This window comes from Cherax quadricarinatus, chromosome 3, assembly GCF_038502225.1.
Source record: "Cherax quadricarinatus isolate ZL_2023a chromosome 3, ASM3850222v1, whole genome shotgun sequence".
Lineage (NCBI taxonomy): Eukaryota > Metazoa > Arthropoda > Malacostraca > Decapoda > Parastacidae > Cherax > Cherax quadricarinatus.
This window is the reverse complement of record NC_091294.1, coordinates 30645359-30657602: the sequence shown is the minus strand read 5'-3', so window position 1 is coordinate 30657602 and position 12244 is coordinate 30645359. Positions and strand designations below refer to the sequence as shown.

General features: G+C 37.8%; 1 protein-coding gene across 7 annotated transcripts in view; it reads left to right on the top strand.

The window, feature by feature from the left end:
• The window catches only part of Sdhaf3 (Succinate dehydrogenase assembly factor 3), a 41358-nt gene extending 30148 nt beyond the window's left edge, over nt 1-11210 (top strand). For all 7 annotated transcript variants that reach the window (XM_070091064.1, XM_070091058.1, XM_070091081.1 and 4 more), the window contains 2 exons: nt 2951-3069; nt 10396-11210. In XM_070091064.1, coding sequence (XP_069947165.1) covers nt 2951-3069; nt 10396-10667 — 391 coding nt within the window. In that variant the 3' untranslated portion in view covers nt 10668-11210. The remainder of the gene's footprint in view (nt 1-2950; nt 3070-10395) is intronic.
• Nucleotides 11211-12244: the final 1034 nt, after the last annotated feature.

Sequence of the window (12244 nt, the reverse complement as noted above, 5' to 3'; positions counted from 1 at the left end):
TATATATGCATGTGCGTGTCTGTGAAGTGTGACCAAAGTGTAAGTAGGAGTAGCAAGATATCCCTGTTATCTTAGCGTGTTTATGAGACAGAAAAAGAAACCAGCAATCCTACCATCATGCAAAACAGTTACAGGTTTTTGTTTCACAGTCATCTGGCAGGACGGTAGTACTTCCCTGGGTGGTTGCTGTCTACCAACCTACTACCTATAAGGCGAAATAAATGCGTATTAATATGTGTCTACTTTTAGTTCATTCACGTCCATTTGTAAGAGTTTGTAAAACATTTACCTCAATATTTTTTTATTATAATAATAATTACCTCACAATACAAATACTCTTACAAGTTGTACAAGTTAGTTCAGAATAAACAAACAGCAACACACCATTTTTAGAGTGAATGAAGATAATAATAATATTATTATTATTATTAATAATAATAATAATATTATTATTATTATTATAAAAAGCACTAATCCCTCAAGGGTCGTGAATTGCTATATACAGGTCTCCCTCAACATTCGCGAGGGTTAGGGGATCAAGAGCCTCGCGAATGTTGAAAAACAGTGAATGTTTGGTGCCCCAATATATTGTAGGGAAATATATTACAATACTGCTTCCTTAACTTGTTGAACCATGAATAATCATAAAATACATGAAAATGTCGTAAATTGTACTAAATATATACATGTTATGCTTTAATAACATATGTTATTTAATAACATGTATGTTAATAACATGTATGTTATTAAATACCACTGCCTCCACCACTGCCTCAACCACTGCGAGTCCCTACTACCCTCCCTCCGATCCCCACAACTGGCAGCCAGCCCTCCCACCACTCAGTGTGGTGAGTGTTTTGTATGTTCGTTATTTGCTATTAAACTACAGAATAAATAATGTAAACTCATTCATGACTGCATATTGGAATGGCTGTTAGGAAAGGTATTAGACGGTGACATCATGTGTTTACTCTTGAACACAGCAAAGAATCGAACATTTCTGCTATTGCTAATAATAACAATAGTAATAATAATAATAATAATAATAATAATAATAATAATAATAATAATAATAATAATAACAATAATAATAATAAATACGATATAATTGGAGAAGGAAATTGTACAAAAATACGAGGGAGGGGTTGACACATCGTCAGTGTGACTTTGTTTATGCTGGAGTGAACATTAGTCTCCCTGCTCTTCCAAACATTTCACAGTAATTCAGCGGTTGAGGCAGTGGTATTTAATAACATATATGCTATAAATAATAATAGTACATATTATTAATAACATGTATTATTATTAACATGTATGTTATTAAATATCATTGCCTCAATCACTGCCTCTACCACTCCAGTCACACTCAATCTACAAGCACCAAACACAATGAATTATTGTGAAATGTTTGGAAGAGCAGGGAGACTAATGTTCACTCCAGCATAAACAAAGTCACACTGATGATGTGTCAACCACTCCCTCATATTTTTGTACAATTTCCTTCTTCAATTATATCATATTTATTATTATTATTATTATTATTATTATTATTATTATTATTACTATTGTTATTATTAGCTGTAGCAGAAATGTTTAATTCTTTGCAGTGTTCAATAGTAAACACATGATGTCACCGTCTAATACCTGTCTGAATAGCCATTCCAATATGCAGTCATGAATGGGTTTACATTATTTATACTGTAGTTTAATAGCAAATAATGAACAAACAAAACACTCACTAAACTGAGTGGTGGGAGGGCTGGCTGCCAGTTGCGGGGGTCGGAGGGAGGGTAGTAGGGACTCGCAGGTGGCGGGAAACTTAAATATGATTTGGCAGCTGGGAATTTGGTGGCTGGGAATTTGGCGGTTGGGAATTCGCGAATGTGTGAAGCCCGTGAAAGTTGAAAAAGTGAATGTTGAGGGAGACCTGTATAGAGTAAAGGCATATGAAAAGAATATTTTTCTACAGTTATCCCCCAGTTTGACTAGAGAAAACGTAATTCTTCCGACACTACCTACACAGCTGCTTTGTAAACAAGTCTCATATTTACATCAATTTTTATTCTGTGAGTGTATGTATCATGTTTATATGCTATGTAATGGGTTTCGTATATAATTTTGAGGAAAATATCATAGATGGATTAATGAAAATGCCTATATTGGTGTAAAATAAGACATTTAGTGTGCCCAAGAGTGATTATTATTACGTAGAATGGCATCATGGGTAGAGAGAGACTTAGCCATTTTAATGTGTACCTGCACACCAGCACAGTGTGTAAGTATATTTAGGTACAGGTACACATAAGTATAATTATCAGAGTACATATAAAATATGCAGTAACTTTAAAACACTTGAAATTTTGGAAAGTTACCTGACATAATAGATGTGGTCACGGAAATGTAAACAAACTGGGTGGGGGGGCGCCATATTTGAAAGACCGCTTGCCGTATAGCAAATTTTGGTCATAATTTGACATCGCCGTATTAGCGGAATGCTGTAAGGTGAAACGCCGTAAAGCGGGGCCATACTGTACTTTCAAATGTTGAAAAAACGTATATATACGTCTGGACCGTTTACGGGTTAAGTATTACATTATCATCTGAATTCATATTGACTACAACCTTACTGTTCCATTGTAATTATTCTTAAAGCTATACAGGCATAGTATTAATAGCATTAAGTATTACTATATTAATTCTTCCTGGGCATAAAAAATCCTATCTCTTTACTGAATGCGTACGTACAAATGTTGATTTGGCAGTAATCCTGCTATCTGATATTTGCATTAGCCTTGTACTGCAAACCAAGATGTGTTAATGACTGATCCTATTTTTTTTATGTGTTTATTGAAGGCTATTACATCTCATCCTGAATATTAGGGATTCCAGTCTAATTGAAAGATTAATTTTTATGTAACTTTGTCAGTTGAATATATATACCTATTTTCAGGTTTAAAATGGGAAGTGGAAAAGCTCTTCGGACCCTGACCCATCTACAATGTGTCCGAATCCTGTATAAGACTATTCTTAAGATTCATCGTGGCCTACCCATGGAACTCAGAGAGCTAGGTATAGAATAACTTGAGAGATCTCCTAATTTTTGGATTAATGTATGCAGTATATGGAAGGTAAAAAGGCTGTTGTAATGTGTAGGTAATTTGACATCCAAATTTTTAATGTTGATCATTCTAAAGCTGTTCATATTTTCTAGTTTTTAGTATCAAACTGATAATTTTCCAGCTGTAGAAAAGTGTATTACTCTATTGAGCCTTGTGATGGCCATCACTTGTAAATCATATACAGCCTCTACTCACTTAACGACAGAGTTCCATTCCTAAGACTACGTCTGTAAACGAATTCATTGCTAAGTGAGGGGCATACTATAATGGTAGTGGGTTTGTGTCTACTATTTTTTATATTATTTTACTGTCACCTTTGCACCATTTATATCATTTCTGGTATATTTTTAAATGTTTAAACAGAAGTGTACAGTGAACCCTCGGTTTTCGGGTTTAATCCGTTCTGGAGAGACCGGTGAAAACTGAAATCAGCGAAAACTGAAACCATTTTCCTTAAAGAAATAATGTAAATCCAATTAATCCATTCCAGACACCCAGAAGTATTAACAAAAAAATTTTTTTTTACCTTAAACAATGAGCATTCAACATGACACTTACCTTTATTGAAGACTGTTGTTGGTGGATGGAGACAGGGAGGAGGGGAGAGGGAAGAGAGGTTATTCTTTGGAAGGGAAATCCCCCTCCATAAGGACTCTAGGCACCAAGTCCTTATCTGGGGCCACATCCCTTCTTTGTTTTTAATGCCAGTAGGACCAGCTTGAGAGTCACTGGACCCCTGTCACACAAAATATCTGTCCAGATAGGTCTGTTTCTGGCATCTCTTTAAAATATTTCTAAAATGGGACATGTCATTGTCATTGCAAAAGTTGCTGGCATGGATTGCAGCAGCTTTCTTAGGGTGATGTTCCTCTACAAATGAATGCACCCTACTCCACATTGCACAAATCTCCTTAATCTCTGAAGAAGGCACCTTCCATCTCTCTTCCTCCTCCTCTGAAGCAATTTCTTGAGCTGTGATATGTTGCTGTTGCAGATGAAGCTCTTGCAGCTCATCAGTGGTTAGTTCTTGATTGTGGCCCTCCACCAACTCTTCTACATCTTGGCCACTCACATCAAACCCCATGGAGTTCCCCAATGCACAATTGATTACACAACAGGTGTAGGGCCGACAGGGTCAGCCTCAAACCCTTCAAAATCCTTTGTTGAGGACACAATCTGGCCAAAATTTTCTCCAAGCAGAGTTCATTGTCCTGGAAATCACTCCCTGCCTTATCTATAAGGCTTATGCAAGGAAAGATATTGAAGTGATCCCTCCAGAACTCTCTTAGGGTCAATTTAGAGTCCGAGGTTATGTCAAAGCACCTTTGAAACATTGCTTTGGTGAACAGTTTTTTGAAGTCTGCAATGATCTGCTGGTCCATGGGCTGGATGAGTAAATTTACTGTTCAAAACTGAATTCCAAGTCTGGAGGGTGAGCAGGAGCATTGTCCATTAACAGGAGGCACTAGAGTGGCAATTTATTATCCAGGAGGTATTTCTTTACACTTGGGCCAAACACTTCATTGAACCATTCCAGGAAAACTTCCCTCGTGACCCTTGCCCTACTGTTAGCCTTCCACATCACACACAATTTACTCCTGACAACACTGTTTTTCCTGAACACTCTGGGATTTTCAGTGTGATACACCAGTAAAGGCTTCACTTTGAAATCTCCTCTAGCATTACCATACAACAAGAGAGTTAGCCTGTCATTCATAGGCTTGTGTCCTTGGAGTGCCTTTTCCTCCTATGTAATGTAGGTCCTCCTTGGCATTTTCCTCCAAAACAGGCCTGTTTTGTCACAATTGAACACTTGTTGGGCTTGGAATTTTTCAGCCTGTACATAGTCTTTGAATTGCCATACAAATTTTTTCAGCTGCATGTTTGTCTGAACTGGCACCCTCACCATGCCTTACAGCACTGTGTATGCCACTTCGCTTCTTGAATTTTTCGAACCAGCCTTTGCTGGCCTTAAATTCACCAACATCAGCACTCGTTCCAGGCAATTTTTTTATGAGATCGCCATGCAACTGCTTTGTCTTTTCACAAATTATCAACTGCACAACACTATCTTCCACAAACTGTTTCTCTTTGATCCACACCAACAACAATTTCTCCACATCTTCAATTGTTTGGGGTCTCTGTTTTGTTATCGCATTCTCCACTTTTGCAACATCAGCAACGTAGAGCTGATTTTCTCTATTCTGTTTATTTCAATATACAGTACAGTGGACCCTCCCTTTTCGTCGATCTCCGTTATCACCGATTTTTGTTTTCCCTGAGTTTTTTCGTCACATTGCTTCCATTTTCATTGATTTCCACTGTTTTCGTTGATGGTATGGAACCTGTCCAGTGTCCCGCGTGCACATAAATCCACCTCCCACATGCATTCTGAGGCAGTGTCGCGTTGTTTCTCGGTGAGTGAACATATCCTGCAAGGTCACATGAAACATTTCGCAATAATCCATTGTTTTTGGCACTTGTTTATTATGTGTGACTGCTAAATAAGCCACCATGGCCCCAAAGAAAGCTCCTAGTGTCAGTTCTTTGTTTGGTAAAGAAAGTGAGGAACATAGTAGAAATGAAAAAAGAAATTGTTCAAAAATTTGATAGTGGCATACGTATTGCCGACCTCAGTAGGATGTACAGGAAGGCACCATCAACCATCAGTTCCATTGTAGCGAACAGAAAAGAAATCATGGAAGCTGATGTTGTGAAAGGGGTGAATGCGATAACCAAACAGATCCCAACCAATTGAAATGTGGAGAAATTGTTGTTGGTGTGGGTCAAAGAGAAACAGTTAGCAGGAGATAGTGTTGTGCAGTTAATAATTTGTGAAAAGGCAAGGCAGTTGCATGATGATTTCATAAAGAAACTGCCTGGAACGAGTGCTGATGTTGGTGAATTTAAGATCAGCAAAGGCTGGTTCAAAAAATTCAAGAAGCAAAGTGGCATACGCAGTGTTGTAAGGCATGGTGAGGGTGCCAGTTCAGACAAACATGCGGCTGAAAAATTCGTGCCGGAATTCAAGGACTATGTAGAGGCTGAAAAATTCCAAGTCCAACAAGTGTTCAGCTGTGATGAAACAGGCCTATTTTGGAAGAAAATGCCAAAGAGCACCTACATCACACAGGAGGAAAAGGAACTCCAAGGACACAAGCCTATGAAAGATAGGCTAACTCTTGTTGTGTGGTAATGCTGGTGAGGATTTCAAAGTGAAGCCTTTACTGGTGTATCACTGAAAATCCCAGTGTTCAAGAAAAACTGTTGTCAAGAGTAAATTGTGTGTGATGTGGAAGGCTAACAGTAGAGCAAGGATCACGAGGGAAATTTTCCTGGAATGGTTCAATGAAGTGTTTGGTCAAAGTGTGAAGAAATACCTCCTGGATAATAAATTGCCACTCCAGTGCCTCCTGTTAATGGACAATGTGCCTGCTCATCCTCCAGACTTGGAAAACCAATTGTCTAAGGAATTCAGTTTTGTAACAGTGAAGTTCTTGCCTCCTAACACCACTCCTTTCATCCAGCTTTTTGAACCAGCAGATCATTGCAAACTTAAAAAACTGTACACCAAAGCAATGTTTCAAAGGTGCTTTGACATAACCTCAGACTCTGAATTGACCCTAAAAGAGTTCTGGAGGGATCACTTCAGTATCTTCAATTGCATAAGCCTTATAGATAAGGCTTGGTAGGGAGTGACTTCCAGGATGATGAACTCTGCTTGGAGAAAACTGGCCAGATTGTGTCCTCAACAAAGGATTGTGAAGGGTTTGAGGCTGACCCTGACAACCCTATACTAGTTGTGCAATCGATTGTGGTGTTGGGGAATTTCATAGGGTTGGATGTGAGTGGCCAGGATGTGGAAGAGTTGGTGGAGGACCACAATGAGCTGCAAGAGCTTCATCTGCAACAGCAACAGACCACAGCTCAGGAAATTGCTTCAGAGGAGGAGGAAGAGAGATGGAAGGTGCCTTCTTCAGAGATTAAGGAGATTTGTGCAATGTGGAGTAGGGTGCACTCATTTTTGGAGGAACATCACCCTGAGAAAGCTGTTGCAATCCTTGCAGGCAACTTTTACAATGACAATGCCATGTCCCATTTTAGGGAAATTTTAAAGAGACAGTAGAAACAGACCTATCTGGACAGATATTCTGTGTGACAGGGGTCCAGTGACTCTCAAGCTGGTCCTAGTGACCTTAAAAAACAAAGAAGGGAAGTGACCCCAGATAAAGGCTTAGTACCTAGAGTCCTTATGGAGGGGGATTCCCCTTCCAAAGAATAACCTCTCTTCCCTCTCCCCTCCTCCCTGTCTCCATCCACCAACAACAGTCTTCAATAAACATAAGAACATAAGAAAGGAGGAACACTGCAGGAGGCCTGTTGGCCCATACTAGGCATGTCCTTTACAATTCATCCCACTAACAAAACATTTGCCCAACCCAATTTTCAATGCTACCCAAGAAATAAGCTCTGATGTGCAAGTCCCACTCAAATCCAACCCCTCCCACTCATGTACTTATCCAACCTAAACTTGAAGCTACCCAAAGTCTTAGCCTCAATAACCCAACTAGGTAGACTGTTCCACTCATCAACTACCCTATTTCCAAACCAATACTTTCCCATGTCCTTTCTAAATCTAAACTTATCCAATTTAAATCCATTACTGCGGGTTCTCTCTTGGAGAGATATCCTCAAGACCTTATTAATATCTCCTTTATTAACACCTATCTTCCACTTATACACCTCGATCAGGTCTCCCCTCATTCTTCGTCTAACAAGTGAATGTAACTTAAGAGTCTTCAATCTTTCTTCATAAGGAAGATTTCTAATGTATTAATTTAGTCATCCTACGCTGAATGTTTTCTAACGAATTTATGTCCATTTTGTAATATGGAGACCAGAACTGAGCTGCATAATCTAGGTGAGGCCTTACTAATGATGTATAAAGCTGCAGTATGACCTCTGGACTTCTGTTGCTTACACTTCTTGATATAAATCCCAGTAATCTATTTGCCTTATTATGTACGCTTAGGCATTGCTGTCTTGGTTTAAGGTTGCTGCTTACCATAAGCCCCAAGTCCTTTTTGCAATCTGTATGGCTAAGTTCTACATTATTTAACTTATAAGTGCTAGGGTTATGGACACTCGCGAGCTTCAGAACCTTGCATTTATCTACATTGAACTGCATCTGCCACTTTTCTGACCAAGAATAGGTAAGTGTCATGTTGAATGTTCATTCTTTTGTGCATGTAAATCTGTCTTTAAGGTAAAAAAATATTTTTTGTTAATACTTCTTGGTGTCTGGAATGGATTAATTGGATTTACATTATTTCTTGTGGGGAAAACCGTTTCAGTTTTTGCTGATTTCCGTTTTTGCTGGTGTCTCTGGAACTGATTAAGCACGAAAACCAAAGGTCCACTGTATAGACATTTTGCTTAATCCATCTATGATATTTTTTTCAAACTTATATAATAAACACACTGCATAACATATAAACATGATAAATATACCCACAGTAGAATAAATTAACATAAATATGAGATTTTTTCTAGTCGGCTTGTGGAGTGAACTATAACCATGTGTTCGGCTGGTTTGTTTACAAAACTCGCATCTGTCCTCTCTCATGTACTCATTCTCTCATTCTCTCTCTCTCATTCTCTCTCTCTCTCATTCTCTCTCTCTCTCATTCTCTCTCTCTCTCATTCTCTCTCTCTCTCATTCTCTCTCTCTCTCATTCTCTCTCTCTCTCATTCTCTCTCTCTCTCATTCTCTCTCTCTCTCATTCTCTCTCTCATTCTCTCTCTCTCATTCTCTCTCTCTCTCTCTCATTCTCTCTCTCTCTCTCTCTCTCATTCTCTCTCTCTCTCTCTCATTCTCTCTCTCTCTCTCTCTCATTCTCTCTCTCTCTCTCTCTCTCTCTCTCTCTCTCTCTCTCTCTCTCTCTCATTCTCTCTCTCTCTCATTCTCTCTCTCTCTCTCTCTCATTCTCTCTCTCTCTCATTCTCTCTCTCATTCTCTCTCTCTCTCATTCTCTCTCTCTCTCTCATTCTCTCTCTCTCACTCTCTCTCTCTCATCTCTCTCTCTCTCTCTCATTCTCTCTCTCTCATTCTCTCTCTCTCATTCTCTCTCTCTCATTCTCTCTCTCTCTCTCATTCTCTCTCTCTCTCTCATTCTCTCTCTCTCTCTCTCTCTCTCTCTCTCTCTCTCTCTCTCTCTCTCTCTCTCTCTCTCTCTCTCTCTTTTTATTCATTTAATCTCATTTACTCACCTCTCACCTTACATTAAGACTACAAATATTTTAAGGTAAGTAATGAGTGTACTGTATATGCATTTTATCACTCTAGGGCGCTTTATATGCCTAGTATATAATGTGTGGGTGAGGTTGCCAGATGGGGTTACGATACCTACCTACCCTACTATTCACCTTGCACCCTACATTCAGACCATTAAAACCACAAATATTTTAAGGTAAGTACTGAGTATACACTATATGCATTTTATCGCTCTAGGGCTCTTTAAATGTTGAAGTTTATTACGTGTGGGTTGGGTGGCTTGGCTGGCTACCATACCTATCACACTTAACTTCTTACAATAAACACTACTCATTCTCACCTACATTAAGACTACAAATATTTTAAGGTAAGTAATGAGTGTACTATATGTGTATTTTACTTTTTATTGTTTTTAATGCCTAGTTCTATTGCTAATTTTATAAAAGTTACTGTTAACTTGTCTGGCATTTATACGCATTTATAAATGGAAAAAAATGGCATTCCCTTTTAGGCGATTTTTGCTTTAAGGCAGTAGCCTGGAACCTAACCTGCTGTATAAGTGGGGTCCTACTGTATTATGTTACTGTATTAAAAACGAACAAAGTAATTTTAAGAGTACAGTTGGACCCCTGTATCTGCGGAATATGTATCAAGGATCTGCTGCAGATACTGAAACTGCTGATAGTAACGAACCCTATATATAAATCTTACACATACTTATTATAAAGTTTAATACACACAATGTGTGTATTAAACTTTATAATAGGTATGTACAAGACTAATATGTAGGGACATGGGAAGCATGTCATTGCTTCTCTTAGGCTTTGAAGAACTTCTGCCATCACTACATTTGCACTTTGAGGCCATTATTAAGCAAAATTAAGGATTATTTATGGGCCATGGTAAACTGCAAATACCAGACCTGCAGCTATAGGGGCCCTACTGTATAAAGCACTGATGACATGAAGCAGACCCATAAGTTTGACTGTATCTTCTCTCCAGGTGACCAGTACACCCGGGATGAGTTTCGACGACACAAGGAAGCTACTCCAGAGCAAGCTCAGATATTCATGGAGGAATGGACAAAGTACGCAGTCACTGTAGTTAAGCAGCTTAGAATTAGTAGCTCTCATTCAGCTAAGGTGTTTGGTACACCTTTAAAGGGTAAAGACTTAGACCAATTTAGTGATGAGCAGATTTATCAATTATTTGAGCTGCACGAGGCTGCAACTAAGAAAGAAACTAATGCAACAAGTTCTGAGAATGATAAATGACTGCACTGTTCTATAATTTAAAAAAGTTTAAAGCTAATTTTTATCTGATAGCTTCTACGTATAAAAATTATACTATTATGGGACAACTACTGATGAATGTCTGAATGGAGACTGTCATATAAAATAATCTATTTCGAGGAAAGCTTTGAATGTTTATATACTCATCATATTTATTAATGTTGACACATATATATAATATATATAATTAACTTATTTGTATCTGAATTTGTGTAAAATCTTATATATATAAAACTTTATCATATATTGAAAATTTGCTTCACATTTCTTTAACATTTCCACAGTTATAAAGGTATGCATCACAGTACAGTATATGTACATTAATATGAAAGATACGATATATTGTCATTTAACTACCTCAAGTATTTGTAAATAATAATTCTAGCATAGCTAAACATCCATTTCTATCAGTTTACCGTCCTTTTATCACCACTGTGAGTCTTGATCACACTAAGTATACACAATGGTTTATAAACTGCTTTTGTACTTTTTGCCTTAAGTGTATCATACTAAAAATTTATTTTATGTCTGTTTTTTTTTCTCCTATGAATCTGTGCATTCCCAGTAAATGAGATTAAACCTAAGCTATATAGGAATGCATTAAGCATAACTTAATGCTGCTTTTAAACACTTCTACACATGGCGTACAACAATTCAATTAACATCATCATTTAATGCAGCTCTTCAATATTTCTACAATATTCATGGGTTATGACAGATTTAAACTGGATGGCAAGAGTTGCCAACAAATATACTAAAAAGACACTGTATGCAAAATGAGGAAGGCAAGGAAAATGAAGAGTGAATCATTTTACCCACAGGGAGTGGGAAGCACAACATAACTTGGGCCTTCCAAATCAGCAACATCTAAGTAATTGTTATTTCCATAATCCATCTGCAAATTAACAAGAGCAAAAACTTAAAATCATCATAACACTGAAGCAGACTAATACAGTAGGGCCCTGCTTCACGGCGTTTCGCCTTACGGTGTTCCTCTAATACGGACATTTTAAATTATGACCTAAACTTGCTAAATGGCTACCCCCACCTGACGCTCTAATATGGTCACCACACGCCACCCGGTGTGTTTACATCTGTGAGCTCCATGTCTCTCCATTATGTTTGGAAGCTTTCCAAAATTTCAAGTGTTTTAAAGTTATTGCGTATTTTATATGTATACTCCGATAATTATATTTATGTATACCTGTACCTAAATAAATTTACACCCTGTGTTGGCATGCAGATACACATTAAAATCACAAAGCATGTCCCTCTAGTCTTGATGTAAGTAATGAGTGTATTGTATGTGTATTTTATCGCTCTGGGCTGCTTTAAATATTGTATATTACGTTTGGGATCGGGAGCCAGGTCTACCTACACCCGACTTCCTACAAATAAATACCACTCACTTCTCACCCTACATTAAGACTAAAAATGTTTTAAGGTAAATAATGAATGTACTGTGTATGTTTACTTTTTTATTGTTTTTAATGCCTATTTCTACTGTTACCTTAATATATGTTAGTGTAAACTAGTTTTCTGGCATTTGTATGCATTTA